The 20,859-nt window shown below is 42.7% G+C and overlaps 1 protein-coding gene across 1 annotated transcript; it reads left to right on the top strand.

Moving 5' to 3' along the window:
* The first annotated feature begins 338 nt into the window (after positions 1-338).
* On the top strand, positions 339-20,457 carry slc9a8 (solute carrier family 9 member 8). Its single transcript, XM_030119157.1, has 16 exons — positions 339-684; positions 3,000-3,184; positions 4,252-4,332; positions 6,007-6,065; positions 11,149-11,232; positions 11,689-11,790; positions 12,017-12,051; positions 13,085-13,228; positions 15,736-15,877; positions 15,966-16,071; positions 16,149-16,265; positions 16,360-16,442; positions 16,529-16,640; positions 16,894-17,114; positions 17,834-17,980; positions 19,500-20,457. Exons 1-16 carry the CDS (start codon positions 350-352, stop codon positions 19,611-19,613), a joined length of 2,067 nt encoding a protein of 688 aa, XP_029975017.1. The 5' UTR covers positions 339-349; the 3' UTR covers positions 19,614-20,457.
* Positions 20,458-20,859: the final 402 nt, after the last annotated feature.

Genomic DNA, 20,859 nt, shown 5'->3' with positions numbered 1-20,859 from the left:
GCACTAAAAACAGGAATTTTATAACCACTTTCCATTTACAGGTACTTCAGATTTTTTGAGAAATTCACTAGAACTACAATTCCCAAACAACACCAACCAAAAGGTGGGTTCGCTGCAGCAAAGGCTCCTGGGAAACTGAGTATAACTGGACCATGCAGTGTCGACACCTAAAATAAAACAGTTCGACGCAGAATTTGCCATTCTGATACAAACATACATATCTATATTTAACACACATTAATTGAGTCCAAAGTGTCGATTTTCTTTTGTTTTTTTTCGCGGCATTCAATCCAAAACATTCAAAAGACTACAACTCCCAGCTGAGGTCTGACCAGGAAGTACAGCCGTGATGTCCACAGCTACAAGGAGCTGTCGACATGAAACTGCCTGTATTTTTTTATTCCAAAGCCTTGCTTTCGTGTTTTTGGGCCGTGGGTTGAGAATGAGAGGAGTTAGTCTTAAAGTCTTGTCGCTGCTGGTTCTGTTGCTGTCCGCGAGTCTGTGCGCGTCAGAGCGAGCTGAGAGGGACAACTCGCTGAATGTGCGTGAGAGAGCTGACGATGATCTAAATGTGAAGCAGCAGGAGAATAAAACTCCTCCTGGAACAAACCCTGTGGTAACAACACACGACAAAGAAGATGACCTGGGCCCCAACGACCCTCTGAAGGATGGAGCGCTTGTCAGGTTGGATGTCTTTTATTAACCTTTTATATCAAACAGCACAGATGTTGAACATACTGCTATCAGCTTTAATGCAAGGTTTTCTGGATATTGATGCATATTGACATTGAGTGAAAACTATAACGAACACACTGAAAGTCACACCAGGACAGTATATAGCACTACTGTATATTGTATGACACTGTAGCCACATACACCCCTAACATCCTGCTTCTTCAGGAATCTATTTCTGTTTATAAAAAAAGAAGCATGCTCCATCCAGCCATCCTTTATACCACCTTATTGTTGAGTTATTTATTGGCCATGGCAGGAAACACTCTGGACAGGTATTTAGTCCGTCACAGTACAAACACACACACACACACACACACACACACACACACACACACACACCCACCCACACCCTGCCCTGGGGCCATTTAGGCTCGCCAATTAACCTCACGTGCATGTGTTTTGATTGTGGGAGGAAACTGGAGTACCAAGAGGAAACCTTTGCACGCACAAGAAGAAGAACATGCAAGCTTCACACCGAAAGGCCCCGCCAGTATTTGAACTTGCTGTGAAGTGAAAACACTAACTGCTTCACCACTCCACCATGCAGTGTCACATGCTCCCATCTGTTTAATCTTTATTCAATTCAGGGTCACAAACAGCTGGAATTGATCCAGCGCACTGGTAGCAAAGGCAGAGTACACCCAGACAGGCCCTACTGTCACCTTGAAGTTCCCTATCAATCACACTTTTGCCATATCGGTAGCCATCGCATCCAATAAAAAACATCTTGTGTTCACTTCCTGACCAATAAAGTCACAGATGATTTATATTTGAATTCGTCTTACAATGGAAAACGTTAGTCAACAGCCCAATTATGTTTATACAGCTTATATCTGTGTCATAAAGTCGAGGAGATACCATGGGTTAGACTCAAAACACTCACGTGTATCAAGATAAAGTTGAATCAATTAAATTTATGTTTTGCAGTTTTTTTCCATTTATTTTGGCTCATTTCTTGAAACAGAAATTAAATTTTCCAAACTCCAAATTTTTTTTGGCAAAACAGTTTTACAGTTCAACACAGCACCATAGTTCACTTGCAAAAGCTCAGATCTCTTTCAAAACAGTTCACTCATGTGACAAAACTAAATAGTTTTCTCATACAAACAGTCAATGTCCCCAAAATGCATTGTTCCTTCAGCATCCCTTTAAGTCAAAATGTTTAGATTTTATGTTATTTAAGCAGAGGACCATTGAAATATCCCTCATCAACCTTTCAGCCTGAGCCTAGTCCTTTATTGACAACTATTACCATGCTAGTCAATTTATTGTTTAGCTAACAGAATACAACTATGTACAAAACTGGAAAAAAAATAATTTTACGGAAAGAAAAGCCTTTAAGTTTTGCCATCACACATCACACTCATACTGCCAAGGAAGTTATAAGTATCTTTGTTCACATACAAAGTAACTTCCGTGCATCAGCTCATAACATATTGTAATGTAAACACAAGCAAAAAAAAACAAGGAAAATTAAATGTAGCCTATAGTGCTGTAAATAAAGCTGAGTCTCATGGCTCGTTTCTTCGCTGGTTGCTGTACTCGCCGACCCTCTCCTGTTAGGTATATGGTATCCATGGTATTGCAGTGTCTTCATGACTAATTTTGACAACTGAGCAGACGATTGTACATGTAATGATTGATGCAGTGAGATGGTGCTGAAATGATTTGGAGAGAGCAACCATTAGACTGAAAATCAATTAATCAGTCTGGTTCAACACGATCTGTTCATCTGGAAATTGTACCAAATGTAGTTTAACTGTGTTAATCATTTGCAGGGATGTTCTGAGACATTAGTATATGCACTAAGACAAATGAGCCAGACCAGTGGAGAAAAACGGTAGTTTGGTACTCTGGTCTTGGTGACCAGCTTCAGCTGCTCAAGTAGCAAATGTCGTTTTAAAGGTCGATTATGCGACACTCATCCAAAAACTGCATGAAAATAGCTTCCTGTGTGTCCCAAAGCACTGCTGTCATCACTTTATCATAATGGTGCGCCCAGATCGCTGTCCTGTTCACTATGTTTTTAAGAAGTCCTCTCCAGTTTCAGATTCACCCTGAAGGTCTCAGCAGACATTCTCTCCGTCCCTTGACCTTCGTAAACTTAAAATTGTGACAAATCGATCATTTTTCATCTCCCCGCCTCACACATTCAGCTTGGAATGATCAAAACTGTCAGCACAACAGTGTGCACATTTAACATGTTTGGTTCGGCCTGAATCTTCACTCCAGTGCGCTCTTTCTCCTGTCTTATCACCTTGCAGCAAGTCCAACGACACCACTGACAACTACAGCAATGAGACCCTCCGCTCAGCAACAACCAACGCCAAGCCGACCGTCCCGGCACCACCGACCTCCAAACCCATCCTGCCGGTGCAGACGGGGGTCAAAGCGCAGGAAGAAGAGCAGTCCAGCGGGCTGACCATATTCTTCAGCCTGCTTGTCATTGGTGAGTGGACTCGCACGCTCTCTCTGTCGACTGTTTGTGTTGCAATCTGTTGGTGCAGCTTTCCCATTCACAGAGGATTATTTTCTCAGAGGAATGTAGTCGAGTCTCCATCTGAGCATGCAGAGCAGAACGTTGGAGCGAACGGGATCCACTACAGGAAGAGTGCTTATTTAGCTTCATACACTATGCATAGCGCCGAGCTTACACTGCTAATAATGGAAGGCAAATGTGCAGCCACTTTAGTGTTTCATTCAGTCAAGCTTGTGCATGATGATTCAGGATGATGGAAGTGGGAAACGGAAAGGATGTGGTTACACGTTGTGAGGTCATGAAGTGCTTTTTCAGACACAATATGTGCATTATCCACATTAGTTCAAGCTACCACTGTAACAATAAGGGCCATGGGAATGGCATAAATCATGCATGAAGTTACTGATCAGACTTGTTTGCTATGTGGAAACATAGAAAACATATGTTGTCTTCAACATAACATGCGTGACATGTGAACATTTTGTCGAAGTGTGCAGAAGATTGCGAGATTTTTCGAATTTCTAAAAACTCACATGTGAGGACAAAACAGAAGTCCCTTCTCAAATGTGCAAACCTTAATTGGTGAAAGTTTCAGATCTTTGTAACAAACAATTTGGCTAGTTTTAGCTGTTTTCCATCATAATGATGCTAATGTGCATCACATACGCAGAGTAATTGCCTAAGATATTGTCACCAGATATTTCAGTTTGCACAACAGGTTCCATTTCCAAACAACTGCTTTGCATTTGTATCACTCTGAACTAGTTAGTGTGATATAACTGTGCAGCTGGAACAAGCGATTAAGGGTGATTAAGACTGAATTTATGTAAGTAAACAGAATAAATTTAAACCAAGCAAAATTATGTATTTTCCTTCATCGCTCCAGTCTTGTCCTCAGTTGATTGTTTAACCATTGAGAGGATCTTACGGTGAGTACGGTGGGCTGATCTGAGTTTATGCGACATGAGTTTTTTGAGCATGGATGTATTTGTCCTAAATATTCATTCAGCGGTCTTTGTCCTCCCACCTTCCCTCAGGTATCTGCATCATATTGGTGCACCTGCTTATCAAGTTCAAGCTGCATTTTCTTCCAGAGAGTGTGGCTGTTGTCTCCCTTGGTGAGTAGCATTCACAAGACATGTTGGGAGTCCTGAAATATCGAGTGTTTCTGTAGTTAAGAGCAAGTTATTGCATATGTTTCTTTTGTAGAGCATTTATAAACCGTGCAGTGTGTCTTTTTTTAAATTCATTCATTTTTAAATTCACTTAATTCTTACTCTATCTTCTACATGCACTTTACTCATATGTAATTAAAAATCAAGACCTTTATCAAGACCTCTAAATCGTGTTAGTCCACTTGCAGCTCATAAGCGCTCTAAATGGGCAGAACAGTGGAAAAAAAGGATATTCGCCAATGAATAATAATGAATAAAGACTGCTAGCTCCACATTTAGTCTTTGTTTTGTGTGAAGTAAGATGTGCAAACTTAAAGAAAAAGTTTAAATTCAATCCAACACCCTAAATACCAAAAGAATGTCCTTTCCAGGTTTTAGTATTTTGTAGAGATTTCTTCAGAGGTGAAACCACGTCCTCCATTTGTGCTTCCTATTTTGTGTCACATCCACAAAGTGAATTTTGAGTTTTGTTTGACCCATTAGGATAAAAATGTGAATCGTGCCAGTGTTTCTGTTCAGGTTAATGTTTATGCTGATGACAGTCTGCATGTGTTCATAAACTGTGGTTTCTCTACCAGTCACTACACTCTTGATTTTTGATCTCCTGCCAGCTGTTTCTTGCATTGAAAAATGACGCTGGGGTCTTCTTTGGAGTTTTTGGGCTATGTTCACTTATCTCTTGATCTCTGTCAAGCAGTATAAATTGTCTGAAGACTCATCCTGTACAAGCAGTGTTTCCAGCTCTGCGTCCAATAAATCAGCATATTCGGCAGGTTTCTCCTCTCTGTGAACTGTTTCTGATGTCTGTTCATACAACACAACTGGCTACAGAATTCGCATTTTTCTTTAATAATACTGCACTAAAATACATGTAATAAAAACAGTGAATGTGTCTCTTTCGTTCTGAATAAACGGAGGCAAACCCATCATGTGCTGCTGAGACACTTGAAGCTGACCCTTTCCTCTGGTTCCCTCCGTTCATGTTTGCCCAGTTTTACTCACACAGACTCGGTGACACACATCTATCTTGACCCCGAAGGTCTTTTCCTCCTGCCTGGCCTGTCTCTGTGGGTAATGGGGAATTCTGCTGGAGAGAGATAACGCTCTGCTTACAAATCAGCAAGGACTGCTTTTCCTTCCTCATCACTTCCTCTCGCCCATCTACTCATTGTATGTCTTCCTGTGCACTATCCCTTTCAATCTGACAATGCATCTGGACCCTCTGTGTTGCTTTGTAGCGTTTATTCGATTTAATTCTCCATCTTATCAGTCTTTCTCTGTGCCCTTTACCCGGCTTTGTGTTTTCCTCAGCCTTTTAATTAATGGTCTACTGAGCCCTTTTGCAAGTGAGCTGATGGCCCAAGGGGACTTTCTCAAAGACAAAACCTAAGACAATGGCCTTTTTATACTATTCACACCTAAATTATTCATGAGTTACGGTGGACATTTGCAAGTTATCAATATTTTTCTTTGACCACTAAAATAGCTCCACTAAAATAGCACTTTGCTTGAAGTTTCCAGTCCATTTGGGACCGATTGCAGTGAATTCCTCTTAAAGGGACTCTGTGAATTATTTAATCAGTATTATTATCATTTTTTTGTCTTCTGTCTTTCCAGGGATCCTGATGGGAGGCTTCATAAAGATCATCGAATTCCAGGAACTGGCCAATTGGAAGGTACAGTCTGATTGATAGCGGTACTTCTTCCTTTCTTTCTGTGGGAATCTACTTTAAGTTGTGCAGCATAAAATAAAACATTTATACAAAAATAAAATGAGCTTATTGAACAGGCCTTCTTTTGAAATATTCATTTAAAGCCCCTTTAAATAAGATGATTAATGTTAATTTCACTAGCACAGTGTAGCTGGGATGGCTTGAAAATGCAGCTGATGCAGAGAGTGGACATTTTTCCTCTCTCTTGCATGATCCGTTTTATTTCATTCCAGATTCCTCGGGAAACCCCCCAACATCCCAACTCAATAAACATCTGTCGCCCATGTGCTATGGTGTTTTTTTTTTTTTTTCCTCCTCTCTCTTAGGACCTGCCTTTCAGCTCAGTCATTCATTTCCTGGTCGCTGGGTTTTGTCACAAATCTCATCCCACTCTCTCAGTATTCGTTATCGACTAGTAGTGGCGCTCACTCCTCTTTGCTCCCAGTGAGCCTCGCGTTTCCCTTCTTCTTCTGGTTCTCACAGCCTTTAATTAACATTCCTTGTTCTCTGCCAGCCAGTGAGAGAACGGGCGAACAAGAGCGGCAGCGGGACGGCGAGTGAGGGGGGAGGGAGGAAACGACTATAGGTTGTGTCAATGTTTCTTGCACACAGGGGCTCATTGTTTTTTTTGCCCGGGGCCCCCGGGGTGGTGCTGAGTCATCAGCACTAGTAACCAGAGCCCCCGGAGCCCCTTTAACCATGTTGCCTCTGTGCTGTGGATCTGTAGGCCGCATAAAACAAACAGGCCTGCACACCTGCTCGTGTTCGCTGTGACTTTGTGACGCTCCAGAAGAACTGAGCTGAACTTTGAGCCCTCATGATCTTGCAGCGGCGGCTCCTGCAGGAGATTTATGGGCTATCAGAGACTTCAAAAGACCCACAATATAAATCCATTATGGCTGACCTATTTGTTTTTGAGAAAAGCCTCTAAGAGTAGGATGCGTCATGCAACCTGTGCGCTGACTAACACGGCCGGTGGCACAGCCGAGGTTTCTGTCGGGGCCATTTCTGTTCTGCTGCTGTGCTTTTTAAATCGTGCATACGTTTGCTTTGCGTTTTACCGCCATAATCAAACTGAGGCGTCTGTCATTCCTGATCAGCTGGGAATCACCTCAGATCGCATCAGAAAATGGTGAAAATAATCTGTTTTGAGAGCAGAGACATCGTCTCCATCAGCTCCAGTGTTTCTGAAGCTGTCCCTCTTGGCTGGCCCAGCGGGCCTTCGTGAGTGTTCAAACATGGTTGACATTGCTAAATTCGTTCTCTGCTTACTGCCAGTCGGTCTTCCTTTGGCCGCCCCGCCCCTCCCTCTCTCCTCTCCTCATATTTCAACATATGAACCCAAGAATTCCTCTCACGCGCCTTTCGAGGATCCTCCATTGCTTCTCTCTCGTCCGTCCATCTCTCCCCTGTGCTCTGACACAGATCAGAGGAAGAAATAGCAATCTGTCTCCAAAACAAGGTGTAAGCAGAGAGAAACTCGTCTGTCTTCAGGTGTAGTTTGACTACAGTGTTTTTTTTCCTGGGCTCACCATTTTTCTTTAGTGTAAGCGGCAGTATGTTTTAAGCCCCAAAGGGAATGCATACTTTTATTAGATCTCTCCTGCACCAGTGAGAGTGACACAAGGAGTGAAGCTTTAATTGTGGTTTCAGGGGCCTTTTTCCCATGTCGTAATGTCACTGGTTGTCAAAGCTGAACCTCGGGGGGGGCTCGTACCCTGAACCAAGGTCTCTCCAGTGTCCCCACTAGTTTTCTCATATCTCTCAACCCTCTTTTAACTGTGCTCCCTTCATCTTTTCTCATTTAGTTCAAGCTCTGTCTCAGCACTTCTCCAGAGTATATCCATCCTCTGCTTTCTGGTTTTTATCCATTTCATCTTTTTCTTCTCTTGTAACATAGATTCACTTGCCACTTCGTGTCCTTGTTAAAGTATCTAAAGCCAGTCATATGGCAACATCTACCCGACCGTCGAGTGATATGTGAGCATGGAAGTCGACGGGAGAATGGACTTTAACGTGATGATGTTGTTTCGGTTGCCAGATGAACTGGTCTGGGCATGTTAGAAGATGCAGGTCAACCGAGATCTTCCCATCACATGCGAAGACGGATATGAAAACAAAAAAAAAAACAGAATGTGCAGTGAGAGCAAAAGGGTCTTCCTGAAGCTGGAGGTCACTGTATTCAAAACGCTGTGAAGGAAATTGGCTGAAGCACCCAAAGACCAAAGCGCTGCTGTCAGCGGGCAATGCGCACGTTTCAATCCGGTATACAGAAAAAGTACATGTCCTGGTCTGATGAGTCTGGATTTCTGCTGCTGCCTTCAGATTGCAGGGTCTGAACTGAGCAAAGACGGCGGGAAAGCTTGAAGTCAGGTCAGACGGTGATTGTGGTGAAATGATCAGTGGTAATTTTCTCAGCACTCTCTGGGCCTGTTTGCACCGGTTTAGCTTAGCAAAAAAGCCAATCAAGGCCAACGTTAATGTCATCTCAGGTTACTGTCTTGCACATTTTTTTCCCCAATATTTAATTTTCACTTTCAGTTTGACAGAGTGGAATTTTACCGTCGAGCATTACTCAAGAGATCTTTCCCCTCCATGTCTTCAGCACTTTGTTGAATCTTGTGTTGCGATGAAGAAATGCTACCACCAAATCGTCCAGGTCGTATCAGATCATCAAATTCTTTTCTGACATATCGAGACAGGCAGTATTTATGTTCGGTTGTGAAACACGCTTGCTCTGGTACAGCGATGGAGGGCAGACACGGAATACCTGTTTATGTTTCAGGTGTGCTCATTGCTCACCTCCTGTGTTGAAGGCTGGAGTTTCGCTGGGAAGAAAAAATGTCAAAACAGGAGAGGGAGGCTGGAAGCGACAGTTGGCCTACTTTCCTTCCTGAAATCTGAAGAGATTGTGATTCAAGCAAGAACTTTGCCATTTTTCCATCTTCCATCGGTTCCCTCAATGCATTTACAAGAGCTTGAAAACCCATTTGTTGATGGATATCCACATCTTTTTACGTCTTGTTTTCTCAAGACTTAATAGCCACAATTACCACTTTGAAAGACTGAAGTGAGGAAATGTTTAAACGTTCAGCGGTTTTGTCTCTGCCTTGCCTTTGCCCGTAAGGAACTGGGATTGGCTCCAACACCCCCCGACCCCGAACAGGATAAACAGTACAGGAAATGAATGAATCAATGAATGATTGAATGGTTTTGTCTCCTCGGTTTTTTTTTTTTTTTTTGCCGTCTTTCACCAGCCATATCAAGTTCTTTTAGAGGTTGGGCCCGAGTAATTAGTTAAAAGGCAAAATAAATAATAAATTCAAAAGCTGTGGAAACTAGTTATGTTTTATGAAAATTATCCTGCATTATTCACCTGAACTTTTAAACTCAACAATGACACCGCTTTTTTTTGTGTGTGTGTCAAACAGTAGACAATTGGAGCATAATGCTGCTTGTATCATAAAGTTAAATGACGGCGGTATGTAACCGGAATACCTTTAAGAAAACCCACATCAAATGTGGAGGTAATTGTGTACAATCGTCTGGTTTTCTGGCTTGTTGGGTGGAGATTCAGGCTCGACCAGCTGTCTAAACTGCCTCTCCGAGTACAAAGAGCCGGACTGTTGACTAGGTGAAACATCGCCCTGCCTTCTTCCATGTTTCTGATGGAAACAACTGCAGCCCAGAAATAAACCTCCTATGTGAACATGCACTAATGCATAGTGTTTATTGACTTTTACATTACTAACATGGATTTTGCGCAAAGTGAGCAGACACACACACACACACACGCACACACACATATATTCATGCTGCATCATGCACAGGCACATTGGCAGCCGGAGCGTAATGCACGGGCACATGATGCCGATGTCTGATCTTGGAGGCTCGCCCATTTTACCGAGGAGCAACAATGATTTCATTATATTGCCACCATAATCAGAAAGCCAAGGTCGCTGGACTGCTGTGGGCGTGCACGAGTGAACGGATGAGGGACTCGGAGATGAAGCCACATCTAAGTGTTTTCATATCTAAAGCATGTGTAAAACTTTGTTTGTTGTGCAAGAAGGCTTTTAGCACCATGTGTCTTGTGCATGTGTGACCCCACCCATCAGCCCTTTCAGTCCTGTGACTAAGCATTGGATTTGCTGATAACTGAACTTTACCAGAAGTATTTACTGAAGTTTGTGTAACAACCATAGGAATGTGTTAGTTCAGTATTCACACACACACATTATTCATACTTTGCTTATAATTTAAATCCATTTTCTGCACTTTTTTTTTTTTTATCCTGCTTTGGGTTGTGGGATGCTGGACTCGATTCCACCAGAATACCTGGAGAAAACCAACACAAGAAACACAGAAAAGCCCCAACTGAGACTTAAACTGGTGGTCTCCTCACTGTGAGGCAAGCCTTCACTGCAAATTTCATTGTATATCTTATTTTATTTGCGTACCTGGCTTATTTTCAAAAGGACTATTCTGGTTAAAATGGTTCAAAAGGTGAAAAACTGCTAAAATTACTAAAAGCTACAAAAAAGTGTTAGGAGGATTAGGGAAAAAAATGTCTTTGGCTAAAGAAAAATATTCGAACATGATGAGGAAAAAAAAATGGTCAGAAGTCAAAATGGCTAAAAGAAGCAAACCAGAAGAATCACTTAAAGCAGCCTAAAAAGGTTAAAACAGCAACATGAATTCTGAATTGTAGTCATGCAAAATCATGAATGTAGCTTGAGGAAAACTACACGAATAACTTCATAATCTGTGTGATGTTTTTTTTTAATTTTGTAGGTTAGTTTGAGAAATTTCTCACCAAAAAATCTTTCTTTTGTAACGTTTCTGCTTCCCTTTTTATGTTATGGTTAGCTATTTTATTTAATCTGCAACGCTCCCAGTATTTTACTTCTACCGCATCAGTTTGTTGCCATTGGCCGGCATCCTGCTGAAAACCAAGGCTTGATTCAGCGGTCGGCTGCCCGCCTGCTGCAGTTTATTTACTGCGGAGATTGGACTGTATGTGACTGTTTCTCTTGTCCTCTGGTAGGAGGAGGAAATGTTCCGGCCCAACATGTTCTTCCTTCTACTCCTGCCGCCCATCATCTTTGAATCTGGATATTCTTTACACAAGGTACGGCAGCAGATTGTGTCAATGAAGCCGCATTCACACAGCTTAAAGATTGTTTTCATGCACATGATTAAAAACTCTGCAATAAACTTCTATGTAAATGAGAATTTCTCATATTTGCACCAAAGGAAAGGAAAAAAAAATTCAAGCCTAATTATCGTTTTTTTTATTAAACTGATCAAAAACAAAAGCGGCCCTTGTCAGATTTTGGATTGTTGCACGCCTTGTTTGTATTTTCTGTGACTCCAAACATTTGATATTTATTTGTGCCTCTCTGTTCTGAAACGTCTCATGCTGGGTTCACAGTTTGCAGTTAAATTTAGATTTTGTCTTTGTTCCTATACGTGTGCCCTGATTTTTATTTTAAAGCTGACAACATGTTTTCCATCACTACTGTTATTTGAAATGGCGAGCTGCCAAGCCCGTGACCACTTCGGCTGTATGTGGACGTATGTGCAGGGAAACTTCTTCCAGAACATCGGCTCCATTACCCTCTTTGCTGTGATTGGCACGGCCATCTCTGCCTTCATAGTTGGAGGAGGAATCTACTTCCTGGGTCAGGTGAGGGATCCCCGCCGTAAACGACACTGTCGGATCTCCTCACGGAAAGAATCTGAATAAAAATGCTCAGTTTACTGTTTTCAGTTTCCTGTTTCAGCTTCTTGGTTTAGTTTCATGGGATGCTACCAGAGACATATTTTGAAATATGCCTTGCTGTTTTCAGTGAGGTCACGTTTCCTCGTTTGAACTCATGTGGGCGTCTGTGTTTTGAAATCTTTTTCCTCAGGCTGATGTTATCTACAAGATGACAATGACTGATAGGTGAGTACTGGCTCTTCCACTTCAAACTGCTGTCAACTACTCACACCTTTTTTTTTTTTCATCCCCGTGTTGGGAAAACTGGTTATCGACAAACCAGACAACCAGATAACTAACTCTTGTACTTGAAAGCATAAAACCTTCTCTCTAGTGTAGCGTTACTCAGACCCATCTCCAACCGACATCTAAGGTTTACTGTTGAGTTTTAAATAGTTAAGCCTTCTGTAACTTAGTTTGTCTTTTCGGGAGTTCCAGACAGGGATAATCCGGCTGCTGGAGAAAAGCTGACACAAATAAAGTCTGCTTCTCCACACCTGTGTGTTTTTAGAAGAGGAATTTACCGTTGCTGTGCGTCGTGTGTTGTCCTTACTGCGCAGTCGGCTCCAGTCCTTGTGCATGCGTCCAGCTGTCAGACCGGGCTTTTATTTGCCTACTCATTTCCAACAAAGATGGTTTTTTTTTCATTCCCGGTAGTTTTGTTAGCAGTATTTCTCCTAAACTTCTCAACATATTTCAGTGACACTTACGGGCAAATCCAGGACATGGACTGAGAGAGTCCCAGAACAGTTCTGGAATTCTTATCTCAAGCTGTAAGCATGCAGAGTGTTGCTACTTTTAATAGTCTGTTCAACCTTTACCAGCTTCTATTTGTTTACATTTGTACCTGTCTGTAAATTTTGTTTACTGTATAAAACAGACACGTGGACGACAAAGCTCAAGGCTAAAAGGACAAGCAAGACAGTTCCTGCTTAGGATCTGAGATAAGCCAGCAATAAAAACAAAGGATTCAGAACCACGATAAGAATATATTGAATCCTCAGTATAAACATTGATAGGAACAAAACAGTTAATGGCTTTCAGTCCTGTGCTCTGAGTATTTCCCGGTTATGGACCATGCTTTCTGCACAGTGTGTCTCTGTGGGCTATGTTAATGTTTCCCCCTTTGCTGTCCACACACGTTTATTCCTGCCTGTGAAAGTGTCACATTAACACCGTTAAAAGTCTTTTCCCCCGTCTTTCTCACACTTCTGTGCAGCTTCGCCTTCGGCTCGCTCATCTCCGCCGTGGACCCCGTGGCCACCATCGCCATATTTAACGCCCTCAATGTGGACCCGGTCCTCAACATGCTGGTGTTTGGTGAGAGCATCCTCAACGACGCCGTCTCCATTGTCCTCACCAAGTAAGGCTCTCTGTCTCTTCCCACATGGGTTGTTTATTCTCCAGTGCACATTGCAGGCGCATTAACATTCGTCCATGCATGATGTCGACACGGCCTTTCACCAGCAGCAGCAGCAGCAGCCCCACGGACAAAATGCACAGACTGTTATACATAAAAGGAGCAGATACACACAGCAGCAGGGCGCAAAGTCACCTGCCGCTTCGACGGGGATACGGTGACAACATGAGTTAATACGTACAACAGTTCTACCTTTAAGCACTGCATTTACCATGGAACTGGACAGCAACACAAAACATCTTTCAATTTATTACACTTCAGCCAGATAAAAACAACTCATGTATACACAGTCGTTATTAGTATCTGAGGGATGTAGTCTGATATTCATGAGGCAGAAAAGAACGGCTTCCCAGTAAATGACGGTCAGTGTTTTCTTTGGAACTTCCTCAGAAATGAATTTCAATGTCTCAGGGGAACTTTTGATAACTGGGCCCTGATGGAGACGCTACAAACATCTACTGCTATTCAGCACTCTTTTAGTAGTATTCATTAAAACAAATGTGGGCTAAAACAATAACGTAGCAGCTCACATTACAAGATCTGCAGCTTGTCTGATGGAGCTAAATTTAGGAGTTTTACAGTTTATTCATTCAGCACGCTTGAACAAAAATGGTGCGAGGAGGTAGCAGAGCTTCCACCTCTTATTTATGACTTGTGTTCCTAAACAGGGTGATAAGTTTTAATGGGGTCCCTCCAGATAAAAAGACATAGAAGATAACATTGAAGTACACCAAAATTTCTTTTCGTGAGGTTTAAATGATGTGGTGTTTTAGACATTAAACAGGAGATTGAATAAAATAGTTAAAAAAAAAAATTGTAAGCAGTGTAAATACTTTTTTTTTTAAGTTTCTCCTGATGCTGTAAACTTTGAGTAACTCATTTGTTAAGCAACGTCTTCAACAAGATGGACAGAAGCACAGTGGACAATAGAGCAGGATTAGACAGTAAATAAACAAAACGTTCTGGTAGTGGCAGCTGTAAAAAATCCTTAAACACCACAAGAACAACAGAGTCTGAGCTCTGAGCCCTCCCACATGAACGGGCGCAACAGGTGCTCACTGTTGTAAATATCCGTGGCCGTCTCCCGACCTTTGAACCCTTCCTTCCTTCTGGCGATGACTCATCACACTGTGAGAAAGCGGAAAAACCTGATGTCATTTATTGTTTTGGATGTTAAAGAGCAATCGCCTTCCTCCGGCCCGTTCTGGGACGATACCTGAGGACGTGGGTTTCTGGTCATCAGAAGTGACAAGTTCAAACTCGGCCGGCTGGAAGAGTGACGTGCTGAAAGTGGAAACTATGCGTGACATTCACAGCCGAGCAACGTCCGCCAGGAACTCATCTTTCCGATAATTACGGGAAACCACGATTCCTCGCGTCGCTAAACTCGTTGTTGACACAAGGTGCAGTTTGCTCACAGGGCCGCTCTTGCTCAAGTTTACACGGTATCGGCAAACCTCCACGCACTCGTACACACACACACACACACACACACACACAAAAAAAACTCGACGGGCTAGTTTGACGGGAAGGTGTGCAGTCGTCATTGTCACCCAATCTTCCGCCTCTGCACACTCCAACGCCGCCTTATCTGACCCACTCACAGCCAGCTAAATGCACAAAGTGATCTCAAGTGTCTGCACGCCCCTGTAGAGTAAATGAATGTATGAATAATAGATAAACCCAGCGGCCCTGGCTGTTTGCTCATTGTTAGCACCTCGCGGAGCAGCTTTCTTAGAAAGCTACTTTACAGTCTGTTGTTTCTAACAGCCGTGCAGCTAATGCTCGGTGTGGGGGCTTGTTAATGAGCATTAGCATCAGATTATTCATTGTACTGCTTTTGCACGGCTGCTTGTGTGGGTAATTGTTATTAAAAAAGAGGATTTAAAGTTCGCAAGTGGGGGAAAAAAGCTGTCTCTGTCACGGATGCAGCTATGTTTATAAGAAAAGAAGGGAAAAAAAAATCTTAAATGTCTTTTGACTGATGTTAAAATAATTTAAATGATCTTACTTATCACTGACATTTTCATAAATTGTGGTGCTAAATTATAGCTTTAATATTTGTGTGCTGTTTTTGTCTGTTGTTGTTTTGCTTTTTGACCTCCCCTGAAGTTGTGATCATATAAAAAGAACACTAATTACACAGTATCAGATTACTTATCTGTGTTTTGTGTGCCACGTGTCACTTTATTTCCGTTGCCTCCCTGGTTTGTTTGATTATTAGCAGGGTGATGTGATACAGCCGATCTCGGTCCGGATGACAGGAGTTTGATGGTGGATTACAAACAGTTTCCACTCTAATCTGCACATGCTCTGTTTTCGTCCCCCTCATGCTTTCAGCGGTGGAGTTTCTCTGCCCTCTAGAGGCAAACATGGGTATTACAACACCCAGCGTCCTGTGGTGTGACTGCGGCCTCATTTGAAATGCTCTGTTTTGCTGTGTGTTTCAGCACGGCGGAGGGTTTCTTCTCCCGCTCCGACAGCTCCGTGGTGACGGGCTGGGAGACTTTTGTCCAAGCTCTGGGTTATTTCCTGAAGATGTTTTTTGGCTCTGCTGCACTGGGCACGCTCACAGGACTCATCTCAGCCCTTGTATCCAGACTCAGACTCACCTCGCTTGTCTTAATCGTGCATATTTTACCTTTCCGTGCGCCGTACGGCTCCTTAAATCAGCCGCCAGTTTCTGAAGCACTTTGACCTGAGGAAGACGCCGTCGCTGGAGTTCGGCATGATGATCATCTTTGCCTATCTGCCGTACGGCCTGGCAGAGGGAATCAAACTGTCTGGTGAGAGCATGCCGACCTCAGAAGGACTGCGTTCTCCTGCTGACTTCTAACTCACGCCCGAGTGTCTGTTCTTCCAGGAATAATGTCCATCCTGTTTGCGGGGATCGTGATGTCTCACTACACCCATCACAACCTGTCTCCTGTCACCCAGATCCTCATGCAGCAGACGTTGCGCACCGTGGCCTTCATGTGCGGTCAGAGAAAACCTATTTCATGCTGTGAAGTCGAGTTTGTTTTGTGTCATTCAAGCAGGTTTTCAACATTTCTCCTTTTCTTTTTTCACTCCAGAGACGTGTGTGTTTGCCTTCCTTGGTCTCTCCATCTTCAGCTTCCCTCATAAATTTGAAATATCCTTCGTTATCTGGTGCATAGTAAGTCCTCTCTTATTGAACAGTCATCTCAGGTCAGTCTTTGATTGGTCTGAGTTATAGCGTCTGTTTCTTTACTCTCTCTGAAGGTCCTGGTTCTTCTGGGCAGAGCGGTCAACATCTTTCCTTTGTCCTTCCTGCTGAACTTCTTCAGAGATCACAAGATAACACCCAAGATGATGTTCATCATGTGGTTCAGTGGTGAGATGACTCAACACTCTGGAACTTTTGCTGAATATCTCTGTCGAATAGGAAGATTTTTAGTGGATTAGTGGATTTTATCCAGTTTTCCCAGTTTCCCAGTACAGCTATTGAATCAGTTTTGTAAGCCAAGTTTCTGATTTATTTTAAACTATTCAACAGACAGATAGTGACTGATATTTACCCAGATCTTTGTTCAAACCTCCATCCTGAGGATAAATGTCCAGTCTGCTCATTTCTGCTCTTCCCCCAGGTCTGAGAGGCGCCATCCCCTACGCTCTGAGCCTTCATTTGGGCCTCGAACCCATCGAGAAGCGCCAGCTGATCGGCACGACCACCATCATCATCGTGCTCTTCACCATCCTCCTCCTCGGGGGCGGGACCATGCCGCTCATCCGCATTATGGACATCGAAGACAGCCAGTCACGCCGTAAAAACAAGAAAGACATCAATCTCAGCAAGACAGAGAAGATGGTAATGGATGAAGCCCTGCGGCACACACACACACACACACACACACACACACACACACACACACACACACACACACACACACACACACTGTTGCACTGATACTCGCTGTGCCATCCTCTCATCTGCCATCAAGCTCTCACTGTTGACTTCAGAGGGAGAAACATGAAAGGATTGATTGTGGTTTGTGTGAAGGACAGTGAATCAGTGGGGAGCGCAGCACTCTCATCACAGTGATGCACTCTGGGAAGCACGGGAACTCGGACAGCTGGCATCGATGCCATTTCTCAGACGCCACAATGCGAGCTATTTAATAATACATTTAACTGCGTTCGCTCCAACTCTGAATAGAGCCTCTCTCTTTTGAAGTACATCTCGCCATCGAGGTCGCGGCGGTGCGTTCGCACGACCTGTATATGCAGTATTAGCATGTTTGATGTGTTCCAGAGCTAAGTGGTTCTCCCCTGAGGTACCAGCAGCTCCATCCATCACACCCCCGTCTTCCTTATGGCCCTCATCCCCTCTTTGATGTAATCCCCCCCCCCCCCTTGCTCTTTCTCCCTCATGTGAGATCTCCACTGACTCCACCACCCTCGCCGTCGTCCTGTCATTTTATCTTTTCCCCCACACTCACCTCCCACTCCTCCACATCCTTCACTCCTGCCTCTCTTTCTGTTTATCTGCCCCCCCCCCCCTTCTCCTTCCCCATCGTCTGTCTCCAGGGTAATACCATCGAGTCGGAGCACCTATCGGAGCTGACAGAGGAGGAGTACGAGGCTCAGATCTACCAGAGACAAGATCTGAAAGGCTTTATGTGGCTCGATGCTAAATATCTGAACCCGTTCTTCACTCGCCGGCTCACCCAGGAGGTAAGAGAGGGAACACAGAGAGATCTTCACAGTCCCTTCCCAACGTTTATCCTGGACACTTTTTAATGTCCACCACTGTTCCCTTGTGTGCAAAATACATCATTCATTTGTTTATTCAGCTCAGTAATAACATAATATCTGGTTTATTTCCAATCACATGCAAGAATGCAAACTATTGTCAGTTATTATCTTTTTTTAATATTATTGTTACCAATGTTATTGCTTTTAAGTACTTCTTATTATTCCTATTCTTTTGACTTTCTTTTATTACTGTCCACACGCTGATCAAACTATGCAAATTTCCCCTTTGTAGAACAAAGAACAGATTATCATATCTTTTACTGGATTAAAAAAAATAATAATAAAGGCATTACGGCACCCACAGAGTCATTTCGCTTCTAAATAGTATTAATCTCCCAGATCATCGTTCTTTTATCATCCCGCTGCTCTTTGTATTTTAACCTTCTCATGAATATAATTACAATGAGGTGTCTTGCAATTATTTTGAAGTAGTTTCCTTTTATATGGCTCAAAGATGGGAAGAAAATGCTCTGGCTCTTTATTTGAAAAATAATTTAAAATGATTAATTCAGACCTTCCTTACACCTGTGAATCGTGTCTCTGATGAGTCGTGTTGATTAACTCCTGGAGGACACCAGTCATTCATGCAAAACTATTGCATTTACAGTTTATAGGCGAGAAAAATTTAGCAATAATTTACATTTACTTCTGAATTGTTCAGTTTTCATTAGAGAAGCATAAATAATTCAATCCATAAATCCACACTGTGATGGAGAATTTGCTAAAACGTGCACGTTGAGCGCTGCAGCATGTGATGAGAACAACCCGATGTTATAAACGGAACCAGGAGAACTTCTTATTTCACCGGTCCGGCTCCGTTCAGACCAAACCGGGCTGTAAATGAGTTTCATACGCTGCAGATAAACCAGCTCGTTCTAAAATGCAGGAGCACACAGTTTGTGAGCGACTTCTTCATGTGAGATTTCGTATCTGAGGGAAAGATAGTAAAATAATTGCTGCGCTCTTATCAGGCATGGCTGCACAGAGAGGAGGAGGAGCTGCAGCGCTCAGCAGGACTCCTGCTTATTAATTCACACAAAGACATTATTTTCTCCCGGGGACAGAAATATTGATACTGTATGTTGTTTCAGATTAATTCTGCATTTAGAAGCATCATTCAAGAAAAAAATCCAGCATTTTTTCCCTCTTATTCATTGAAGTGTGGATAAAAAGCTATGATGCCTCAGTACTGCATATTTTCCTTTTCTCTTTGCCATCACTTTTCACAACTATTTGCTGAACTGTGCAGTACATCCTGCATATTTACTCATATTTCATTATTGCTGGAGTCTATATAAACGTGATTTCTGCTGTGTTTGTTGGAGCATGAGTCACAAACAGGAGAGAGATGTCTAACGAAACAAATCCTCTCCACCTTCTCGTCATGACGTTTCATTAACGGACACACTGTCGTCTGTGTGTGTCGTCTGTGTGTCAGGACCTGTTACACGGCCGGATCCAGATGAAGACGCTGACCAACAAGTGGTACGAGGAAGTCCGTCAGGGGCCGTCCGGCTCCGAGGACGACGAGGACGAAGCAGAACTCCTGTGAAAAGAACCACAGAAGCTGAAATGTGACTTCTGCCATGTTGTTGTTCACTGAGGAGACTGTGGTTAACGACACACGTTGCACGATTTGTTCACGACGTTTTCCAGCAGCAGTGAAGCTGCGGCCTGAATTATCTATGTAAAGCAATACTCGAGCACTTTTTACGCTTCTCCGTTCACATTTGTAAAGCCCACTGCTATCTGGCCCTCGTTATGTTGGTGTTCGCTGGCGGTTCCACTTTGTTTCAGGGGGGAAGGGTTTAACGCCGCGCCGCTCCAGGCTGAATGTGGGGTTTTCATGAGCCACGGATTTCAGTAGAAGTAATTGTCTGCGTCGCCACTTTTCTATGCATTAGAGTTCAGAATTAATTTGCTGTCATGTAAAGAAAAACCCAGCACATGTAAAATTAAATACAAGTCACAAATGAGCTACTCTCTATCAGAGGCAGCAGGGGAAAAAAACAAAAAAAACGTCTAAATGGGAAATGTAAAACTAATAAGTGTTTTTCAAACAGAAATGCTACAAGAGGATAATTTTATCCCTGAAAACTGGAAATTACTTTCCAAGAATAGATTCGGTTTCAGTCCAAGAAACAAACTTGAATCCTTTGTGGAGGTTTATGCCACTAAACTGTGTCTGTGGAGACGTGAGAGTCTCCGATGTTGATTTTCACTCTTGATTTGTGATCAGCAGACAGGAACTCATGAATGTGAAAAATCCGGCTATTTCATTTGTTTGTTGTTTGTTTAATGATTTTTGTTTTCTATTTATTTATAAAGTCTTTACCTGTTATTTGTGGGATAAAAGCTTTTATACAAACGCTGTGACAAGTACAAGATGAAGAAAAAATATATTAAATGATATGACATTTTATCTGCACTGAATCCTTCTTTATTAAAAGAATAAGGCCTCGGGTCCAAAACATTTTTTGAATTTTGTCATTTCATCTTCAGAGCTGATCAGTTTATTATTTTTTGTGAATCTTTTATGCTAAATGATGGTTCCTGCTGTAAAAGGTACCTGAAATCTCTGGTACACACAAAAGTGTTTGGAATGTAGAAGTTTTAATGCAACGTTTACATTTTTCTTTCCGTTTCAGTGATGATCGCTCACTGCAGATTTCTTTCTTTTCAATTTCCCTCTCCTGAGTTCCACGAGCTAATTATAATTAGTTCCTGGATTGCAGCGAGTCTCTGTGGGAGGTTATAACGTGTCTGGCTGAGACACGGAGCCAGATCAGTCCTCAGAG

This window comes from Salarias fasciatus, chromosome 20, assembly GCF_902148845.1.
Source record: "Salarias fasciatus chromosome 20, fSalaFa1.1, whole genome shotgun sequence".
Taxonomy (NCBI): Eukaryota; Metazoa; Chordata; class Actinopteri; order Blenniiformes; family Blenniidae; genus Salarias; species Salarias fasciatus.
This window is presented reverse-complemented; position numbering and strand designations above follow the sequence as displayed.

Excerpts from the sequence above, each read along its gene's own strand:
- slc9a8 (XM_030119157.1), top strand. The coding sequence starts at position 350 with ATGTCCACAGCTACAAGGAGCTGTCGACATGAAACTGCCTGTATTTTT. Across the intron at positions 4,333-6,006 it reads TGTGGCTGTTGTCTCCCTTG|GGATCCTGATGGGAGGCTTC; the intron begins GTGAGTAGCATT and ends CTGTCTTTCCAG. Across the intron at positions 12,052-13,084 it reads AAGATGACAATGACTGATAG|CTTCGCCTTCGGCTCGCTCA; the intron begins GTGAGTACTGGC and ends ACTTCTGTGCAG.